This window comes from Halichoeres trimaculatus, unplaced genomic scaffold (assembly GCF_033239565.1).
Source record: "Halichoeres trimaculatus isolate MK-OKI-2021-1 unplaced genomic scaffold, fHalTri1.1 fHalTri1_scaffold_1, whole genome shotgun sequence".
In the NCBI taxonomy this organism is placed as follows: Eukaryota; Metazoa; Chordata; class Actinopteri; order Labriformes; family Labridae; genus Halichoeres; species Halichoeres trimaculatus.
This window is the reverse complement of record NW_027437179.1, coordinates 26,161,784-26,184,326: the sequence shown is the minus strand read 5'-3', so window position 1 is coordinate 26,184,326 and position 22,543 is coordinate 26,161,784. Positions and strand designations below refer to the sequence as shown.

Below are 22,543 nucleotides of genomic sequence, written 5' to 3'. Positions count from 1 at the left end.
CCGGCAGATCAGCCTACCTCCTTTACTTGTGAAACCTCCTATCTTCCCTAAAAAGTACTGTGAAACTCAACGGAGTGATAGGTTTTGTTAAGTGGTGTGAATCCAAATGTGTCTGGTGCTCCATCCCTCTGTAGTACCACAAACCCTAAAAACCTAGTTTGCCTGTAATGTGGATCTTTTTTTAGTGTAATAATCCGTTTCCCCTCTCCTTTTCCTGATCGGGCCGTTTTCTGGATGTAGATTGATTTCACTGGAAGTATCTGCTTGAAGAAAAATTAAACTGGCAATCCAAAGCCTTCTTCAATCTGTTACAGAAACTCGGCCCTAAAGTTGTTCCCCTCAACCCAGAACCAAAACACCTACAAACAATATAATAACTTGAACAGTATAGTGTCTGTTTCTGTTTTTTTTTTTGTTTGTTTGTTTTGTTTTGTTTTTATTCTGGACACAAAAAAATCAACACACTATCAAGCCTTGATCCCCTACAATACTTTGCACTCCTCAGCAGATCTTAAGACGTTCATCTTTTCACACCTGGTGCTCAGTTCACTTACAAATCCCTTCTCACTTAAGCTATGAGCCACCTGTGACATTTTGACTGTGTTGTATTAGAGACCATAGACCTCTGCTTCACAGCAGCAAAGTATCAGGGTGGTCTCCTGCTTCAAAAATAACATTAACAACCCTCATTCACTGTGCCCACAACAGAAAAACAAAACATTTAAAAATATGGGAGAGCAGTGAGTTGTTTCCTCAATAGATCTTTAAAGAAATCTTGATTCTTGTTCCAGAATAAAGAAAAAGTGAAACTGTGTGTCAGTTTAAGTTGTTCACAGCCTATTTGTCTCAAAAGAAAGGTAAGTGACGTGTCCTCATGTTTGACCTGAATTTCTCCACAGAAAATGTGTGAACAGAATTTCAGAAGTGTAGTATTTTTATGAAAAACTATTCACCTTTCAATTCATTTCAATAACTGTTGAGTGTCTGTGTGTGTGTATTCATGTGTCATGTATCAGCATCTCCAGATGACCATCCAGGCTCTACAGGACGAGCTGCGCACACAGAGGGACCTGAACCACCTACTGCAGCAGGAGAGCGGTAACCGCTCAGCCTCGGAGCACTTCACCACCATCGAGCTGACGGAGGAGAACTTCCGTCGACTGCAGGCCGAACACGACAGGCAGGCCAAGGAGCTGTTCCTGCTCAGAAAGACCCTGGAGGAGATGGAGCTGAGGATAGAGACCCAGAAACAGACACTGGGGGCCCGGGATGAGTCTATTAAGAAGCTGTTGGAGATGCTGCAGAGCAAAGGGCTGCCCTCAGGGCCGGGCAGAGTGTCAGAGGAGGAGGAGCAGGAGAGAGCCAGGCGCATTGCTGAGGCAGAAGCCCAGCTGGGACACCTGGAGGTCATTCTGGACCAGAAGGAGAAGGAGAACATCCATCTTAGAGAGGTAATTTATTACTCTTTGGCAATGTTTATATATAAATATATTAGGTTCACAGTACAAGAAAAACATTTCCAAATTCTCTGTCACTAGAGGGCAGTGCTGGTAAAGTCATGCTTAAATTTGCCTGTATTGATTAAACAATGTATCACATTTTATAAATACAAATCAGAACATGTAAGTTTATAATCATTGTTTTTTAATGTTTATAAAAAAGAAAAAGAAAAAGGTTTTACTGTCATAGTTGAACATGTTATTGTATCTCTCTGGAAGGAGTTGCACAGGAGAAACCAGCTGCATCAGGATCCAAGCAAAACCAAGGCACTGCAGACTATCATTGAGATGAAGGTAGGTCCCCACTAACAAAATACAGATCAGTTCTTTTACATGTAGCTGTCATTATAGGACAAATGTTCCTCAGTACAGAGCAAATAAGGGTAATGGCATCCAGCCGTAGTCATTTTAATTCTTTATATTTGACATGAAGGTTCCTCCGCCTGTGATTATGATACCAAATTGCAAATTATGGCCAGTCCACTTAAAGCAGATGTTAAAAGGCTGATTTCACATTCATGTGTATTTAAGTCACTGGCACTTGAACACTAGCTGAACGTCTAAACAGAGGCCCACGCATTGTGTGTTTGTGTGTGTGTGTGTGTGTGTGTGTGTGTGTGTGTGTGTGTGTGTGTGTGTGTGTGTGTGTGTGTGTGTGTGTGTGTGTGTGTGTGTGTGTGTTTCCCTGAATCCATTGTTGTCATTGTGATCATGAGCAGCTGAGTCAATAGTAAACACACTGACACATCTCTCTATCTCGTCTGGCAACCACACCGTGTGTCTGCTCACAAAGCAGTTGTGTAAACATCAATGAGAATCAATATAGCTGCACAATGTTTCAAATGTCTTGCAAGCCAAAAAGGCGCAACAGCCGGTCGCGCCAAGTGGCATCAGCCTTGTTTCACGACAAGTACTTGAATATCCAGTTTTAGAAAGCTACTCCTCAACATTACAGTCTGTTTGCTAACATGACAGGCTGGATCCCATTATTTTAGCTCGCCTGTGCTGATGAATAATATAAGTTTTTATATTTTTGATACATCTGTTAGTTTTGAAGAGCTTACATTTAATAATTTTGTTAAAAAGCAACATTCAAGAATGCAAATGATGTCTGATGTTTTGTGTAACTGAAGTGCCTAAGTGGAATTTTCAATGTGTCAGCAAAAAAAAAGAAAAAACTAAGCCATATAAAATTTATCTCAGGGACCCCACCCATCACTGTTTGGGTTTTCTGCTCATGTTAATTAATTTAAAGACTCATTCACGATCCCATCAAACCCCTGCAGCTGCAACATTCACACATACACCTTTTAACTGTATATGTTAAGATCAACACATGTTCGGCAGCCAAACTGTACAACATGTGTTTTGCCACCATACACACCAACATTCACTGCAGAGCCATGACATCACTTCCTCAAAATAAATCATGACATCATCGTTGAGCTGACACAGCCCCACTATGCTGGATCTGCACTGTGCAGGCCTCAGCCTCCGCTGCACGGCACGGTCATGTGACTCCTGTGCTCTGGGATCCTGTTGATTTGCATACAGGGCAAGGGAAGACCCGCCTCTCCCTTCTCTTCCACCCTCCTCCTCCTCCTCCTCTGCCTTCTCTTCCTTTGCTGTCCTGTGTTGGAAGACTTTGCATCTCTCCCCGCTGCTCTCTCCCTCTGCTGTGTTGATGCCGGTGCTGATGGAAGCACGAACAATCCTCCCTCCCTCGCTCCCCTACATCCCTCCCACCCTCTCCTCCTCACTCACCAGAGACAGTGCACAGTATATAGCCTGCCTGCTGCTGCTGCCATGGAAACAGGTGTGGTTGTTTATGACAGTGAGAGGCCAGTTTGCAGGAAGATAGATGGAAATAGAGACACACAGAGACAGGGAAAGAGAGATAAAGAGCAAGATTTACTGACCAGGTCGCTGATTACATGTGGATGGAATAAAATCTCCCTCCATTGAAGGTACGATGTCTTGTATCTATTCCAGCGATGTTAGTTCAGTGATGTTCGTCTCGTAACACCTCGACTGAGATGAGATGCACCTGCAAGTGCATGTGCTTGTGCAGCGCTCATGCATTGACGTTGACACCGTACATCCTTCTGTGATAGCCTGTCAGCCCTCGTTTGTGGCTAATACTGACCCAGCTAACGGCCACAAGTTCACAAGTTCAGAGCCACTAAGAGGAGAGGAGGAGAGACACAAAAAGAGAGAAAGAGAGGGAGGAACAAGGTTACTCCATGCTCTGCTGGAGAGGGAGATGGACCATGGCTAATCTTAAAGACGTTGTATTATTTATTTAAAAAGCCGTGAAGCTAAAGCTGCACTCACAGTCGCAGTCCAGAGACTGGATCCTGCATTGATCTGCAAGCAACTACGCCAAAAGCTACATCTAGTTACTTTTCTGCCTTCCCCTCTGCACGTTCCTCTCTGGTCGGGGCTGATCTCTCTGTGCTGGATGTGTGCTCAATATTTCCCAATGGTGATTAATCCTCTGAGCCGCCGCAAGGAGCTGGGTAGACGCTTCTGATTTCACCGACAGATACTGCAGTTACTCTCAGCCACAACACAAAGCTTCTACTAGTCTTTCTTCATCTTCCTGCTGCATCTCTCTCTTCCACTCTTTCTCTTTTTGTCTTGTTGCCTTGTTGTCAGTCTCTCTTTCTGTCCTGGAGTCTTGTCCCTACTTGAGGGTTTATTTGCAGCGTGCAACTTGTGGACATGCCAGTCAGGGTTTTGAGGTGTGTCTCCTCTGCATGTTTGTGTGCAGGACACCAAAATTGCCTCTCTGGAGCGCAACATTCGGGATCTGGAGGATGAGATCCAAATGCTGAAGGCGAACGGCTTACTGAACACAGAGGACAGAGAGGAGGAGATCAAACAGATGGAGGTCTACAAGAACCACTCTAAGTTTATGAAGACAAAGGTAGATACCGTCGACTCTGTGCATGCTCCTCCACAAAGATCCTGTGAAAATATGGCTGAAATGTACAGAGGATTGAAATGATCGGGGTACCGATAAACCTGTGCAGAAGGGAGAACACTAAATGAAGCAGAGTGTCGCTTAATTTAGCCGCATTAGCATTTAGTGTCATCAGCAAAGTGTCCTGTTGGCAGCGATCTGAGAGGTGCTTCCCTCTGAGACGGGCTTAGCGCCGTGAATAGCAAAAAAAAAGGCAAAATCAGCAAGTGCATGCTGTGGAATGATAAAATACTCAAAGTTTTGTCCCTATAATGACGAATAAAAGGGAATAGTTTTATCCTGCTGCCAAGGAAAAGTTAAAATGCACAATATTCGCTAAGAGTGGAATCATCTGCCCAACAATCTCCAGTGAAAGACTTTCTCTGCTTTAGTTCCCAGACCAGTCAGTGTTTTGATCAGTCCACGCTCCATGGCTACATAATTTCTTTGTTTTGGGCTGCTGCATTTCAGTAGTTATAGCTTTACAACACCTGCATTAAATCATGTCAAAGTGTGTGTCTGCCGCTCTCTGGGGCTCATACGTCTCTCCAGAGCTTTGACAGGGTTTACATACTGCTTGTTACATTAGTCAGCCAGGCTCAGACCAGCTACAGTTTTGTTTTTTTTTCTATTTTTAGACCTCTTTTCATCAATCATGTATAGAGATGATGTATAATATATGACAAATGCAGGGGAGTCAGTCCCAAATGCATATTTAATGAGAGAAAGCGTGTTGATGAAAATAGTACAAAAGCTTGTGCTGACTAGCTCGCTGTTTGGTAAGAAGAATCTCCTCGTTCTTTCTCTGTGTCAGGCAAACACACGTGTCACACAGGGACACAGGCACACACTCTCAAAAATAATAATGTGGATGTAAATGATGGTCTTTGTTATGTGTTCCACGTGTGAGCAGATTGACCAGCTGAAGCAGGAGCTGTCAAAAAAGGAGTCTGAGCTTCTGGCTCTGCAGACAAAACTAGAGACCCTCAACAACCAGAACTCGGACTGCAAACAGCATATCGAGGTGCTCAAAGAGTCTCTCACTGCCAAAGAGCAACGTGCTGCCATTCTGCAAACAGAGGTAATGAAAAACTCTTCATTTGTTTGTTCACATACAGTAAATCAAACAAACAATATGCTGCATCACAGAGACTTTCATGAGCCAATCATAGGCTTTCCCAGTGCCTGGGGCTCATAAACGTAAATCATACACTCACTTTATTTAGTTTGGGATTTAAAACTAACTGAGCTGGCACATTGTACTGTCAAAACACATGAAGTAAATATCAAGAGCTGATAAATCAAGAACAGCAAATTGTTTTACTTTAGTTTGTTAAAGATGGCTTCAGTGTGTAGACTTCCTCCCAGGTTTCTTTTTGGATGTCTTTACGCTTCAGGTTGATGCTCTGCGTCTGCGTCTGGAAGAGAAAGAGTCCTTCCTGAACAAGAAAACCAAGCAGCTGCAGGACTTGACAGAGGAAAAGGGCACTCTCGCTGGAGAAATCAGGGACATGAAGGATATGCTGGAGGTCAAAGAGAGGAAGATCAATGTCCTGCAGAAGAAGGTGGGGATCATTCATCCATTTTTACAATCTTTAAAGGAGACGTATTGAGGAAAGTGACAGCTTCAAAGTCATGAAAATGTCTCAAGCATCTTCTAGGCATTGCCTTTCTCTGAAACGTCCCTTTACAGTTAACTGTAATATAAAGAGGCACATTCGTTGATGACATTATGTGAATTTTAAAGGGACAATGCTGACTTATTCAGTCAGATTCTGGCATCTTAGACTAAAAGAGTTGCTGTGTGACAATAAAAAGCTGAGTAGTGACTCTGTTAGTAAGAGTTGCTGTCGCTCTCAGGAGGAAAGTGTCCATAGAAAGACAAGCAAGAAGATGTTTCTGCCTCACTGGCTTCTTCCCCTCTCTCCGTCTTTTGTGTGTTCGTATGTGAGCTATAAATACTCACGGTGTTACTCCCTGTCTCACCCTGACCTGCTCACCCATTCTTTTTGCTTTTGCAATCACACCTCCTCTCCTTCATTGCTTCACTTTTATCTCTCGTTGACATGTCTCGTGACTACTACCACGTTTCATTCTCAACTTATTTTGTCATGTTTCTGTTGTATCAATCAAAGACTACAGTTCTCTTAGTCAGGTCACATATTTATCTGCCTCCATATTTTAGTCTTCTGCACAATTCTTCCCTTCTTTACAGTGGCAGCTTTATTTTTACTTAATTCCATTCAGCTTCTCAAAGGCATCTCAAACCTCTGCCAGTTTTTACATGTTTCCTCCTGGAGAAGAAATGCTCTGTTGTAAAGCCTCAGTACTTTCAAACTTTAAACATGACAGTGTCTGCAGAGGGAATTAAACTTCAAAGACTTTTGTAATCTCCAAGTCCAGCTGTTACATCAATTTCAAATTCTGCTCTGGTTTTGAGATCACACTTCTTTCCTCTGTTTCTGTGCATCTCTCCCCTCCGTGTTAGATTGAGAACCTGCAGGAGCAGCTGCGGGATAAAGACAAGCAACTAGGGAACCTGAAAGACAGGGTCAAGTCTCTTCAGACCGACTCCAGTAACACTGACACTGCCTTGGCCACCCTGGAGGAGGCGCTGTCAGAGAAGGTAAGCTTCAGCGCTGAAGAGCAAGGATCAGTGTTCACTCTGGATATGAACTGCTGCAGTTTTCCTCCTTTGGAGATCTCTTCAGTATTAGCATTCAGTAGGTGTCTGTCCCACTTACATGAATCAGATAATATCCGCTCATTATCAGAAGCCTCAGTGTTTTTGACAGTGCCATTCTCATTTCTTGAAGTCTGATGTGTCAGTGTTGGATGTGAGGTCGGATCTGGAGAGGAGTGAGTTATCAAAGTTATTAGCTTTTCCACTCTATACCTGAGGTTAATTCATTTGCTGGTTTTCCCCACAGAATAAGATTTGTTGTTATGGTGTTTGCCTTTTGAGTTGTTTGGAGAATAGTTTCACAAATTACAAGTCCACCCACATCTCTTTGAGTGGAGCTGACCAGGCAAAGCGTGAATGAAACAAACTTGGTTACTTTGAATATAAAGTCTTATCATCACTCGAGCAGCCATGTTTTCTACTGAATGAAGCCTACTGCTGCAAGTGTATCAATCTTTTTGAAGCACCGCACAAGCAAAAATACCTGGTTTAGTAATCACAGGAACTGGTACATGCTTACTGTTGCTAATTCAGTAACACTGGACTTTTTGCTCAACCAAAACACAAAAGGGGGTAGGGTAACACACTTTTCAGTACTTATTGCTTTAAAAAGCTAGAGCAAAGTGTTAGTTTAGTGCTAAATACACTAATGTGGGAACTTATCTAACAGCACCCACCTTTTAATTTAAGCATTAACAACCCAAATCAAACTCTCAATCATACAATTGTTAAAGTTGTTCAAGTTTAGTAAAGAAAGCCTTGGAGAAAAAATGAATTTTCCATGGGGACCAAAATAATTTTTAAAGCCTTTTTAGATAAAAAGGGGCTTCTTCACACTTTAGTATTTTTATTTTTTTTCATCTCTGGACAATTCATCTTGGACTATAGCATAAATATGAAGCTTATACTAGCCAGAAAGTAACTAGACACTCATGGAGACATGACTCATAACTCCCAGTGAATGGTAAAATGTGCTTTTTACATCCCTTAAGGTGATATTTATTGTGTTATTGAGGGAGCTTTAATAGTTGCTGTCACATTATCTTTGTTTTATCCTCAGGTTGAAAAAGAGTCATGTAAGCTGCTAAGTCCGATTAGCAAGTTGCTGGTGTTAGCTTTGTGCAGCAACACAGCATTCAGACAAGAAAGACATTGATTTCCCAATCCTACTGTCTTGAAGAAAACTAGCAAATTGATTTATTTTTGAATTGAACTCCAAAGCCTTTTTATGAACAAATTAAATATATATTTAATGTTATTTTGTGCTGATTTTTTAGGTTTTCTATTATTATAGATGTTAGATTTCAGCATTTATATATTAATTCAAAATCAATCAATCAATTAACTGTTTTTTTGAAACAATATGCAAACAAGATTCTTGCAAAGTGTGTCTGCTAAGACTTTTTCAACTTCTAAACAGGCTCTTTTGAATCAATTTTCAGTGGATTTTTTAAAAATCTGCTTTTGTGTTTGTTCTTCTGTGTGCCAGGAGAGGATCATTGAGCGTTTAAAGGACCAAAGAGAAAGGGAAGACAGAGAACGTCTTGAAGAAGTGGATTTGTATAAGAAGGAGAACAAGGATCTAAAGGAGAAGGTCAACAGCCTTCAGATTGAGTTAACGGAGAAAGAGGTCAGTAAGCGTGCACAGAGGGCAGATAACGTGTGTTTCATGTGAGGGTGATCATGTTAAAACCTGTATTATCTGTGCTGCAGTCCAGCCTCATCGACCTGAAGGAACACGCTTCATCTCTGGCGTCTTCTGGCCTGAAGAAGGATTCAAAGCTCAAGTCTCTGGAGATCGCCATCGAGCAGAAAAAGGAGGAGTGTAGTAAGTTGGAGACGCAGTTGCAGAAGGTCAGTGTGTGTCACAAAGCGCTGTGTGTCATATGGATACAGACTAATGTGTTCGTCTGTTTCTTAATTCTGAAACAGGAAACTGTTGCTAAGCTTGAAAGTTGGGTGACATGGAGCTGTAGAAGTTGAACTGTCAGCAGGGTTAGAATAGCAAGAAATTACAAGTACATCAGATTAAGTAACTTAAACATATTTCATATTTAAATTCTGTCATTGGATTTTACTCTGCATATGTTTTATTTTTTATATTCACAGTATATTGTAACAAATTTCAAAATCGTATCACTGGGTGTAGGAAAGACGGGGAGACTTATCAGTCTTAATTTTACAACCAAAACAAACTTATAATTCAGAAAAGTTTGTACCACAGCTGTTCATTGGAGAAAATGAATGACCTAATTGGGTCTTAAAGTGGTTTTCTGGATCAAGAACTTTCTGGATTAAAATTATGGTGCTACATGAAATAAAGTTACTGCCAGGATATTTTTACAAAGGACTTTTTTCACAGCTAATTCTCAAAAGACAATAATTCCTTACTCTCTTTGCGAAATACTTTTCTTTTGGTAAGTGTTTCGACTTTGGCTGAACTATGGAGAGCTTCTTTTTGCAATGAATGAAGAGATGTTGCAATGTCCTTCATTAACTTCACTGAACTGTGGCTAAAAAGCTAAAGCTGAGTGCCCACTCTTAAGTAAGGAATTAGCTCCCTCGCAGCTGAATGGAGACTATTAGGTGGTCACAGACTTTGCACACAGTGTTGTGTTTTAGCTCTAGACAGTAAGAGTTTAGTCAGGAGCTGAGTTTGTGTGTTATTTGTAAATGAAGGCTATGACATCCTGTTACTCTCATTGGACATCTTTGCTTCTATAAGGATAGGACTGATGGACTGATCCAGCTGCGTTAGTCCCCCCTTTATAAAATCACAGCTCATCAGGATAATGGATACCATCATGTTCTTGTCCACACTACATAATCCACAAACTCTCCACGTGTTTGTCTCTCCACATCTGTCTGTGATGTGATGCCCTTAACCTGTAACAACATGTGCTGTCCTGAGACATTGTTACTGCTCTGTCAAACATGTATTGTAACATGTCTGATCCTGCTGTTCTCTCCTCTGGCTCAAACCAAATCCTAACAATTTAACTCTCCTGGGTCTCCCCCCATCCTGACCTCCTCGACCCTACTCCCCCTCCTCAACCCGTCTGTTTGCAATGTAGCAAGCTGAGCAGCTTTTCAGTCACATGAACAATCCTGTAAGTCCCTCTCTTGAGCGCTCTGAGGCACATATTGAAAGCATGAGGACACTGGTTACTTCTTCTGTGAAACATGCTAGGTGGTGATCATGCCAAACCCCCTCAAGCACAGGTTCTGCTTCACGCACTGACCCAGCCAGATGCATGATGGTCATTGCACTGTACTGTTATAATGAGCTTCAAACTGCATTCAGAGGCTAATGCAACTGTTTGTGTTTGTGACACGTGATGAAATTGGTGCTACATACAAAATATTTTAAGTTCACCTTCACTGGTTTACTTTAGTGGATTTATTCAGTAGGTCTGTTTGTTTCTAACTCCTTTAATAATGGCCCTTATGTTCTTTCCTTTGATTACTTTGTGTTTTCAGTGTTTTTTTCCTGTTTACACACAAAAAAGGACACTTGAAACCAAAATTCATTAAAACAGTTAAGCTTGTGGTCGGTATAATTTAGAATGAGCAAATATGCAAAATGTAGGGAGCTATTATTTAACAGTGCCAATGATTATCAGATACAGTATAAAAGGAAAAATTTGAATACCTGGCATAAGGGAGTGCAGATGGCCTATTGGTCTAGGTTGCATGTCACTCCCCACTCTCACCCTGCTTCCTGCTCAATCCAATGTCCTCTCCTGTCTGATGTGAGCTGCCGTGACAAAAAAAATTCCCCCTTGGAGGATCAATAAAGAATATTCTATTCTATTCTATTCTATTAAAGGGGCATAAAAAGCTCCCCCATATAACAACTTTTTTTTTTTAAAGTAGACCTGGCATACAGAAAACTCTCCTATCCCATGGGATGATATCTTCTCTCTACAACTTGTTTCAGAAATATAAATTATTAAAGATTAAAAGGAGCTGTATTTTTCATACGCAGTAAAGAATTGAATACCTACCTTTAACATTGTTTTATCTTGTTGTTGTTTAATATAGTGGTAGAAATATGATGTCATGCTTGTTTTCTAGCTTCTTAAATTAAATATTTTTAGTCACTTTAACAACAATAATACATTTCTGTCATAGAAAATAAATCAGAACAGAAAACACTGTTTTTTTCATTTTTGATGAGACTAACTCTAAAGTGAAAGTCCTACTGCTACCTTAGATCCATTGTTAACCCCATCTTCATCCCCTTACTGCCTGGTTTAATTTACAATTATATATTAATTAAAAAATATTTTTTGAGTGTTTTTTCATTCTTACAGATACTAAATTGAGTAAAGATTGTAAGTTTAAATACTGCACAACAATAGTTATAAGTTATATGATATAATAGGTTCACCCTCTGACCAATAAATTGAAACATAGTGCATTTGATATGATCATTGGTATGTGTAGAATATGAATCATTGGGCATTAGTGGGATAGAAAGGTCATCTCAGTTGCATTAAGACCTAATGGGGTATGTTGCAAATTTGCGACAACAGGCATCAGGGGGATAATGGTAATGTCATTATTAGACTCATAAAACTTTTTATGCAAATCCCGGTAAAATAGCTCTCCTGTATCAACATTTTAACCAGTTGATTGGAATTGACTTCATGTATATTTTAATGCTTGAATCATTGAGACTTATCTTTTACCAGTTAAGCCCAAAAAATGTTCCTCATGCTTAAAATATGAAAGTTACTGTTAGCAGACAGATTGACTTTGTCCTTATTGCCTTTGTTCTTCCATTCTTTTGAAAATCAGAGACTGTGCAGCTTTGTTGGGTTTGCATGAAATTGTCAACCTTGTTGCATGTTGTCACTGTCGGTGTTGCCACGCTTTCCTTTCATCTCAGTGTGGTGCGGCCAGCTGAGGTATCAGCCCGTGGTTGGAGATCACTGCAGTGTTTTGGTGGATGCTCTCTTGTTCTGTATTTGCACTTCAGCGACTTGTGTTGACATGTGTGGCTGCATATTGTCTAAAGGGTAATGTGTAACACTGAAATTTACTATATTGGGGGTTTCTACCTGCTTGAGTCATGGAGACATTAAGCCATGTTTCCACCAAAAGCATCCAGGACTTTTAGACCTAAGAACCAATTGTCAAAATTTAAAAGTTATTTCCTTTTTTGCTATGTAGATGAAGAAAAAAAGGAGAATTTTGCATATTTTTTCCAAAATTATATTACAGTTACTGCAGTGCCCAGCAACAACTCATAGTGCGATATTAAACAAGATTAAAGGAGTTTATAGTCTCTACTTTGTTGTTTGTGGTTTCATATTTTGTAGTTGGTGAATGAGTGCTGGGAAAAAGATCAGCTGTTTTAGCCATACTTCTTGACATTTTATGTTAATTCACATAATTTAATGATTAATAAACCCACCTTTGTTTTCTGTAGTCTTTATATGTAGTACCTTTAAAGAAATCAGTTTTTAATCATGATAAAGGTATGTGCCCAGACTTGATTTGGTCTTTGCTGTGTACAGAAGTTTTCAAAGATGCTGGTCTTTGGGAAAAGTTTCTGTGGGGAACTACAACTTAAATCTAAAATGGACCAACAGCTGACTTCTGATTAGCCCGTGTTAAAAAGCCAATAAGACAGATGTATGATTTATGATTTGGGTGTGACCCACACACAGCTCTCCACACACATACAAACGTGCAAAGTGACTGGGAGTCTCAGAAAGCCATTAAATGGAGCTAAATAATTGCTCTGTTAAAGCTAATGAGCCAGCACTATTAATGATGCCTTTGCCCACAACATTTTACTCTGTTTCATTCATCAAAAGAAAGACAGAGGGAGGAAAGTGAGACAGAGAGATAAAAAATGAAGCCCAATGTGTGTATCTCTCTTCTGTTGGCAGAAAAACACTCCGTTCTGCGTGGTTATGTTCACTGAGTGTATCTTTGGGTGTGTGTGCATGTTTGTGGTGTGTGTGTGTCTGTGTTTTGGTCTTCTCCTGGCATGCTAATGTAGAAAGCCCACGAGGTGGAGCAGCAAACCGGCTCAAGAGGAAACCCAGAGTATCCGGATCGAGTGAAGCTTCTAGAGAAGGAGGTGAGCTACTACAAGGACGAGGCCAACAAAGCTCAGGCTGAGGTGGAGAGACTCCTCGACATCCTGCGAGAGGTGGAGACAGAAAAGAATGACAAAGACAAGAAGATTGCAGAGTTGGAAAGGTAATTAACTAACATATTTAGTCAGTCTACACCCATATAGCAACTTATTTTAATGTTCTTACATTCAAATAGTAAGTTAAGTGTTTGCTATTTCAGCCAACTTTAACACGAGGAACTGATTCATAATTTGAGAGAATAAGTGCAATTTAAACTCATGCGTACATGTTTTTGCCACCTTGTCATTTTTCCCATTCCAACACATCCTCACAAGGTTCAAAGGTGCCAAAAAACATTAATATCTGATGGACAGTTTGCAAAAGTTAAAAAAAACAAAAACATTTTCCTCTTTCTGAACCATACTGGCTTGTTGTGGGTTTCATCTGCTGAAGTTTGGTACTCAAACTTTGATCTTTTTACAAGGATTGCCAAAGAAAAATCTCTTGCACCTCAAGATAATTTTTTTGTTGTTGTCGTGTATAGCACTAATCGCAGACTGTATTAGCAATTTAAATATTTTAGCATTTAGCATCATCATCTTCAAAGTGTCAATCTCTTAGTTCTTCATGTTTTAATTAAGTTTCTATGTGCCTCTCAGTGCATAATCTGCCATTTTCCTGTTGTTTTGTTAATCAGTGTGTGTCAGTGCCGGGAACTCCACTGGATCTTGTCTTGGGATTGTAAAATTCACACAGAAATACATCTGTTAGTGGACCCTAGTTTCTTTTATATGCTTAGATACACCAGAGGCTTTGTGACACAATGTTAGATGTGATATTAGAGCACAGAGTGCCACTCAGTCACCCACTTAATGGAAGGGGTCAAAGTGATCTCAGTTAATGGAGCATATAAATAAAGCTGGTGGCCTCATCAGCTCTTGACTCATCTCCCAGTGTGGTACATGGTCCTGAGTCTCTATGCTGAGCACAGCTTTTGGATTTGGTTCCACCACAGGAGGAGACCATACTCATTTCCCTGGAGAAGATTTCGTACTGATGAGACTCAGACAAAGCTCAGTCTGACCCATAGTCTGTGTAATAACTGGACCTAGTCTACTCAACGTCAAACGTTTTTTCTGAAACTGATTTTTGAAGCAAATGGACTGGTGCTGCCACATTGGAAGTGACACGGGCTGAGTCTCATCGCTGTCAGCTGCAGGGCGCCAGTCAGTCATGTGAGCTGAGCTGGGCCTTTGATTGGGCAAACCTGTGATCTTAGTATCTTTTAAACTGCCAAATCAGAAAAATCCCTCCCTGTACCGTGTGTGCCAATATTGAAATCAGTGATTCAGATGGGACACATGTTTTGTTCCAGGCTGCAAATAAGTTATTTCTGCTGTGAAAACTGCTTTTTTGGCTTGGTGTGTATGTGACTCCCGGAGCCAGCCTCAAGCAGAGACTCGATAAACAGCAGATTTTAGCATTTCTGCATTGTCTCGTATTTTTAGACCAGAGGTTCTCGCTTGGCCCGACCCCATGAGATCTGCATTTGAGCACATGTCCACCAACAACAACCCTTCTTCTCCTGCAACTTTTTAGCCCTACTCTGTTGCACTTTACTGTACCAGCTTAAGATAAGGGCCTTTTGTTTCAATGTCATGCAAACTTTGCAGTGGTGTTTGATTAATTAAGTCTTCTTGTCCTTTTTGCCATCTTTACCCACTTTTTTCTGTCCCGTTCCTCTTTCTATCTTCCGTTTCTCGCCCACTTGTTCCTCTCTTTCCCCTCTGCCATTGAACACTCTCAACCTTGGTCCCACACAACTTTTTCTCTGTTGTGCCCCGTTCCCCGACACACCAGCCCCCCTCCCTCTCTCCCTCGCCCCACCCCTCGTCCCAGTGGCAGAGCTCCCCCTGACCCGCTCCCTTCTGTGTCCGCTGCTCCCCAGCAGATAGGGGGCATGGTGTGGGATTTCCTGGGAAAGTGAGTGCTCTGCCCTGGCACTTCAGCTCGGCTGCGTGGTTAAAGTCTCCGACTGCGACTGCTGCAACTGCGTCTGGTTTCACATGTGTGCCTGGGTCTGCCTGCTGTCTGACGCATTCACAAATCTTTGTATCAGTGTGTCTGTGCTGTTGTTGCTGTTCCTTACACGTGATACAAAGATCACTGGATACATGTTTGTTATTATTTTTTGCATGTTTTTTGCTTTGTAGCGAACTGTTTGCATTTGTGCCATCAATTATATTTTTGATTTATTCCTGTAGAGACTGTATGAAAGTGAATCTGCATGTCAGTATTTTCAAAATGCATGTTTTATCAGCTGTTCATCCCTGTAACAACAGAGATTTGTAACCCATAATGTCACATTACAAATAAGCGCATAAAAGAGTTATAGTAAAGTGCGGTATAAACCGTGAATGTGGGCCAAATACAAATCAGTTTGACACAAAAAATGTAATATTTAACATTCGTAACACACTAGGTTTTGATGTGAAATATATGTCAAAGGCCATTCTCTGCTATTTTTTTAATAGCTTTAATACCAGGTTCTATTTTAAATTAGGAACCCCTGTGTAAAGCAATGTCTTCTGCTTATTTAGGATTTCTTTACACTGAGTTTCCTCTTTTGGCCTGTTTATGTAATACTGCATGGTAACATTACCATACAAACAATCACACCAAGGATTTCATCAAAAAACAACCAATTTTCACCAGTTTTAAATGTAAACCTCTCTTGTAGTTATACTGTAAATACTGTAAATAAGATGTGGTGACTTATTTGTGTTAAGAGGTGTCTATAGAGTGTGTAAAACTTGGTGTGATTTTCCCAAATGCTTTCACTTTCTTAAGCAGTTTTAGTGAAGTATATTGTACTTTTTGTCCTTCTGTTTCCTTTGTTCAAATATCTATATGTGCACACAATCACTTCTTCAGTCTCTCTCGCGCACACACACACACACACACACACACACACACACACACACACACACACACACACACACACACACACACACACACACACACTCACACACACTTATTTGTGTCTTTTTGTGGTGTTGGCTGTTTGTTGTAGCTTGTGTAGGAAGTTTCTGTGTTTAGAGCTGAGGCCTCCTCCTGCCATGAGCACGCTTCCCCTGCTCATTCCATCCACCCATCTGCCCACTTCCCCCTCCATTGCCCTCTACCTCTCTAACTCCCGGTAACTTTCACGCCTCTAAATCGTCCCAGTAACACCACCGACAGCCCTTCTCTCACCTACTGATTATTCCCAGCGCCCACCTTCCTGCTCTCCCTCCAAAACCCAGCCCACCCACCCTGCCTAGCTTGATCTACCAGACTCAAAGGGAAATGATCAGCCTAGTGGCCTGCATGAATTGAGCTGCTGTGCTCCAGGTCTACATGCGCTCAGTAAGTGAGGTGCTGTAGTAGGTAGGGTCTGGACTGAACCCCTGGTCCTGTAGTGTGTCAGTTCAGTTGGGTCTCTTTTTGTCTAAAGAACCCTGCCTCCATAACTGAATCTCTCGCTCCTTCTCTTTGTCAAACCACAGTTGGCTTCCCCCTACTTATGCTCTGCGCTAAGACCTGTCCTCCCTCCCTCTTCTTTTGCCCGGCTGATTTTCTGCCTGTCTGACTGCATGTCTGCCACTCCCAGGCTTAGCAGCAGATGCACATGGATCATGTTTTTGGAGAAGGTGCATCCTGCATTAGCTGTGTCGGGCTGCAGAGCAGCTGTTGTCACAGGCTCCTTTGTAGTCTTCCAGGTTGTTTGACAATGAAAACTGTGATCCCCTCTGGGTCCTATATTTTTTAATTTCATTATTATTGTTATTATTTTTTTGTTGGTGATGTTGTCTCTTTATGTTGTGGTTCTAATGTCTCTTTTTTTTTTCTTTTACTTTTGTCCTTGTGTGCTGTCGTCCGCTGCCTTCAATGTGTCCTACACTTATTTCGTTACCCCATTTCTTCTACCTTTATCTCCCTCCTCTGCAGTCTAGCCCCTAGGTAAGTTACGTCCCTCCCCCATTAGGATGTCCATCTCTACCTCTGTCCATCCCATCCTAACTCTGACACTTTAACCTGTGTGCTATCTGAGCAATGTCATATGAACATGAGGCCATCAACTCATCTCAGATGCTCATGTCCGTTGCTGCCTGGGTGAAGTCATGATTGATGCCATTTTGAAACAGGATTAATTCAAAATGTCCATGGTCACCCATAATGTACTCTTTCTATTCAATGTGATATAAGTATACTATATATCGTATTCTATAACAGTATTCACTAACTGTGTTTATAAAAGTGTGCCCCCCCAAAAGTCTGTATTTATGAATAGAAAAATTACACACACATTGAGATTTGAAACAACTGGCACAAAAACATTCTCAAGCTTTTGTGGTTTTACAGACAAGGAGGCAAAGACCAGACCAAGAAGGGCCCAAACATTAAACTGGGACCACAAGGAGAAAAAAAAGGTTTAGGACAAGACCCTCGTAAGGACGGTACAATGGATGGCGGCCATCACTTAAAGGTGCGTCTTTGCTCTTAAGGGAGCAAACCACGGCTTGTATCCACTAATAGTGTGTTAGAGCCTGTGTACATCAGACGTTTTTGTGCTAGTCCATATATCAGCCTCGGCAGTGACCATGTAGTTTTTTTTATTTTGCTATATAGTAGTTCGTTTTTGGTTTTCTTTTAAAGAATCTGACCAAGAAAACTGATTAAACTTGTGTTGTAACATTTACAGCAGTTTTAGACCTGGAAATAAGACCACTGCCATTGTTGTTGTTTACAGAATTGATATCAAGTCCTGCCATGTCTTGATTTTGATTGTTAGAAAAGTGAACGCGGCAGTGTTACAATAATTATATTTTTTTGTTAGTGAGCTCTAAAGGTGTGGTGATGGCATTCACCCGAAGCTGAGTGCATCTTTGTTTTTAGATACCAAGTGCTGAAAACTCTAAACTGAATAACTTGTGAACTTGTGTATTAGGGCTGAACGATTTTAAGAAAAGATTGAATTGCGATTTTTCTGGCAGATATTGTGATTTCAATTCGATTCACGATTTTCTTCAAATCAAGCTTTGGGATATTCACATGTAGGGCTGAATGATTTTAGGAAAAGATCTAATTTTTCTGGCAGATATTGCAATTCACGATTTTTTAATCATCAATAGTGATGATAAATAACTTGTTTTCATCAACTTCTACTCCTAAACAGAGGCTTTGTGTTGTTGACCTGCTTACCAGCACTTTTAACATATAGATTGTCTTCAAATTTGTAAAACAGAATTTGTATAATACTTGACACAACAGATCCTGAGTCAGTCAGGAGCGCTGCAAAAAAATTGCTGCTTTGGCGATCTCAAAATTGAATTGTCTAAAATTGCGATTTCGATCTGAAAATGATAAATTGTTCAGCCCTATTGTGTATTTATATCATTTATATTTTGGTTTTGTAAAGAAAGAAGGCACTACCAGTGTACGAAAATGCTGTCAATGGACACAGGCCCTTAAAGTTACTGTTTACAGTTGTTACTACTACTTTTTCCACCTTATTTAGAACACACCTCTCAGTGTAATCAAATACTATCTCCCTGCACTCTGCTTCCTGCACCGCCTGTCTCTCCTCCACTGTCCTGTCATCAAAGACTACAAATGAATAACTTTAAAGACATAAAGTCTAGAAGTTGGTGTGTCTCATTCATACTTCTCCTTTATGATTCTTGTGGTGGATCAGTTGGAGGAGTTGATGAACACCCTGGAGAGGACGAGGCAGGAGCTAGATTCCACCAAGCAGCGTCTTTCCTCCACTCAGCAGTCTCTGCAGGAGAGGGACGGCCACCTCACCAACATGAGACAAGAGCGCAGGAAACAGTTGGAGGAGATCCTGGAAATGAAGTAAGAGTCATTACCAAAGTTTCATTCCAGCTTCATCAAGACACCCCCCAATTTAACTTCTGTCCCAGTTTTAAATTGGGTACACCGCAGTATATCCACCAAGATATCACCCATTGGTTTGTGCTTTATATAAGACCTTGAGTTAAGCTCTCTTTTGTGGCCATGCTAGTCTTGTAAACTCGAACTGACCGGATTTGTTTGGAGGTGTGTCATTATCCTATATTGTCTCTATTCTGGTTGTCAGGCTGTGGTCATGACTTCCATTCTCTGGCAGCCATACCTTCATACTTACTTAATTCTAAATTTTTCACAAAGCAGATCTTGGTCAAAAATCAGGTTTGGTTGAATCAGACTTCGAACATGTGTTTTAACCCACTAATACCATCAAGAAAACTGAAATGACAAATTAACTAAGATGTACAGTTATCTGCTTTTCCTGTGTAAACAGTTTCCCACATTTCTTTACCCACCCTCGCAGTTGCCCCCTGCCTGCAAATATAGTGATAAAATCTAATTCTAAAATCAGTTAAGGTGAAAAAGGTATACAATTCATGAAAGATGTGGTTCTAAAGGAATTTTTACAAAATATATGAAACCACTAAAATATTTTTAAATCTAGAAAAGCAGCCAGCTAAAAACTCAACTTTTTATTACCAAGATGGAGAAGTGAGCATATTGGCAGTCATTAGGGTTGTTGTGAGTTATCTTTTCAATAGTTTTTGTAGATCAGAAAATTTTCTGTGATTTTTTTAAACATCTCCCAACATTCCTAAGGCTCAGTCCTGTTGATAAGACCTTTAAACTGCTTTTGAACTGTGTTTGGCAGTGGTGCAGTTTGATTCACAAGTTTTCATTTTAATCTTGGAACGCTAGATGGACACTTACGACCTTACAATCTTTTAAACTGCTCTGTATTTTAAAATCTGAGTGCTGATGACACATTTCTTTCTTTTAGGCAACAAGCTCTGCTGGCAGCCATCAGTGAGAAAGATGCAAACATTGCTCTGCTGGAGCTGTCTGCTTCCAACAAAAAGAAGACCCAGGAGGAAGTGATGGCCCTTAAGAGGGAGAGGGACAAACTGATGCACCAGCTCAAACAACACGTTAGTAGTGCAGCACAGTGTCTGTGAATATGGAGTCTGTACAGTAGCTGGTTGCCAAGGAAACATTAATTGTAATGAAAGCTATAGCTGCTGAAGGCACCAAGCCATTTCTCCAATTTCATCTACAGAGAGTGGTCCACATGCATGCCCACTGACCCTCAGGGCTGTCCCAGTTTTGGCACTGTTCCCCAAGTTAGCAGATCACTTTGCAGTATTAGTCATGGCCGCCTTAATGTCCTTTTGGGTTTGTTGAGTCATTCTACACAGCTATAAATTAGACTGTACTTTTTCATTAGCAAATTACTCAACGTTAGGTTACACACTTTTATTTTTAAGCAAATTGCACAGCTCTGGCAAGATTTTCTGTCCACACAAGACACATTTCATATCAGCTCAGATGTTTTCTTATTTGTGCTGTGTTTATTTCCAAAACTGGGGTCAAATACATTTTAAAGTCTTGACAGTGTTATATGAAAGCTTGCCAAACCAAACCTGGGGTCTACTTTTCAGTCTTGGGTCATTTCAGGTCCTTAATGAGTCTCATTCAAAAATCTGATTCTAATCTATTTCCATATTGTGAATAATACAACAGTAAAATTAGAGATACAGACAATATGGCTTAATGATTAGATATAAAGGTACTATAAATATATAAACTTACACACCTTGACTGCAAATCTGCCTGCAGTACATTTTGAGACACCCACTTTGCTCCTGTCTCTTAAGTCCTCTGTTAAATAGAACTTGGCCTTCACTTTAGAGATGGTACAAGCTTTCACTTCAAATAATACAGCAACTTGGTTTTGCAGAACACCAAGTGAAATTTACCTATCACACACTCTGTATTCAGACCACAGTAGCAGGGCCCTTGCTCGTGTCCACTGTCACAGTCATCTGCTGACACTCGTCGGTAAAATAACAGTGTTTCCTGTTCCATTTTTAACCAGAGAGACTAACATTTAAAAGCTAATAACCACATTGATTCCTCTTCCTACAGACACAGAGCAGAATGAAGCTGATCGCTGACAACTACGAAGATGAGCAATATCACCCACACGGCCCGCACCACCCCCAGCCTCAGCCCCCCCACGCTCAGCCACAGCCACAACCCCAGTACCCCCATGCTCCTCATGCTCCCCATGCTCCCCATGCCCCTCATGCTCCTCATGCTCCTCATGCTCCTCATCCCCAACAGACTCCATACCCACACACCATGCACCCACAACACCAACAGCACCCACAGCACCAACAGGCCCCCCAACAGCACCAACACCCACAGCAGCCACAACCCCAATACCCACACCAAGCTCACCCTCAACACCCCCAGCAGCACCCTCAGCATCCCCAACCCCCTCCCCAACATCAGCAGCACCAACGCCCCCCACAGCCCCAACACCCTCACCAACAGCACCCACAGCACCCTCCGCAACACCCACATGGACATGCTCCACCTCAGCACCCGCACCCGCAGCACCCACACGGCCCTCCACAACAAGGACCCCATCCCCAACATCCACACCCCCAGCATCCTCAACACCCTCAGCATCCACAGCACCCACACCACACCCAGCATCCACGTCACCCATCGCCCCATCATCGTGGAGGGCCGGCCCGAGGACCCCCACATGCTGGTCACCGCCCCAACCAGGACCAGGTGATATGTCCCCCAGTGTACAGTGTGATTGAGTTCTTTTCATCTACAGAGGTCTGGATCCTCTCAGTTGTTGTTGCATTTCTTCAGGCTCTCCACCTCTTACCTTATATTTTCTACATCTGACTGTTGAGCATTTAGAAAGCTCAAGAGCAACCATCACCTTTTCATATAACCATTAATTATTGGTACATTAAGTTCTGATTTACATTTTACATTTTTACCAAAATATTTACAATAACTATTTATCATTTATACCTTTAACTGCTTTTACCCAAGATTTTTAATATCCACTCAAATGCCAGTTTTTGTCTTCTTTCCTCCCTTCATGTATATCTCTGCCACCATCAGGATGACGACGAGGGCATTTGGGCATAATCCTAGCTGTGACAACCAAAGCTGTAATGTTGTTTTGAGGGGTAAGAAGACTCTCGAGTTGATTTAGTTTCCTTTCTTCCTGCAGTGTCTGACACATTTTGTGATAAGATTTTGTCTCATCCCTCAAACTAAGATGATTCAGTCACTACTGGAGGAGCACAGCCAAGCCATGATGTTAAAGCACCACCAGACCAAACATTTGTTACCTCCACCCAATCAACACTCAAAAGCTGGGCCTTTGTTTATTTTCTGGGGGAGAGGAGGGGTCACT

General features: G+C 41.3%; 1 protein-coding gene across 5 annotated transcripts in view; it reads left to right on the top strand.

The window, feature by feature from the left end:
• Positions 1-22,543, top strand: part of erc2 (ELKS/RAB6-interacting/CAST family member 2) — a 46,595-nt gene extending 24,052 nt beyond the window's left edge. For 2 of the 5 annotated variants that reach the window (XM_074687073.1, XM_074687153.1), the window contains 17 exons: positions 1,017-1,451; positions 1,719-1,793; positions 4,273-4,428; positions 5,378-5,545; positions 5,862-6,029; positions 6,953-7,090; positions 8,637-8,777; positions 8,861-9,001; positions 10,222-10,257; positions 13,164-13,366; positions 15,103-15,225; positions 17,647-17,770; positions 18,980-19,140; positions 20,096-20,243; positions 21,241-21,897; positions 22,246-22,313; positions 22,406-22,543. In XM_074687073.1, the coding sequence (XP_074543174.1) occupies positions 1,017-1,451; positions 1,719-1,793; positions 4,273-4,428; positions 5,378-5,545; positions 5,862-6,029; positions 6,953-7,090; positions 8,637-8,777; positions 8,861-9,001; positions 10,222-10,257; positions 13,164-13,366; positions 15,103-15,225; positions 17,647-17,770; positions 18,980-19,140; positions 20,096-20,243; positions 21,241-21,897; positions 22,246-22,272 (2,901 nt within the window). In that variant the 3' untranslated portion in view covers positions 22,273-22,313; positions 22,406-22,543. The remainder of the gene's footprint in view (positions 1-1,016; positions 1,452-1,718; positions 1,794-4,272; positions 4,429-5,377; positions 5,546-5,861; positions 6,030-6,952; positions 7,091-8,636; positions 8,778-8,860; positions 9,002-10,221; positions 10,258-13,163; positions 13,367-15,102; positions 15,226-17,646; positions 17,771-18,979; positions 19,141-20,095; positions 20,244-21,240; positions 21,898-22,245; positions 22,314-22,405) is intronic. The other 3 variants (XM_074687291.1, XM_074687222.1, XM_074687367.1) reach the window with 2 other exon arrangements.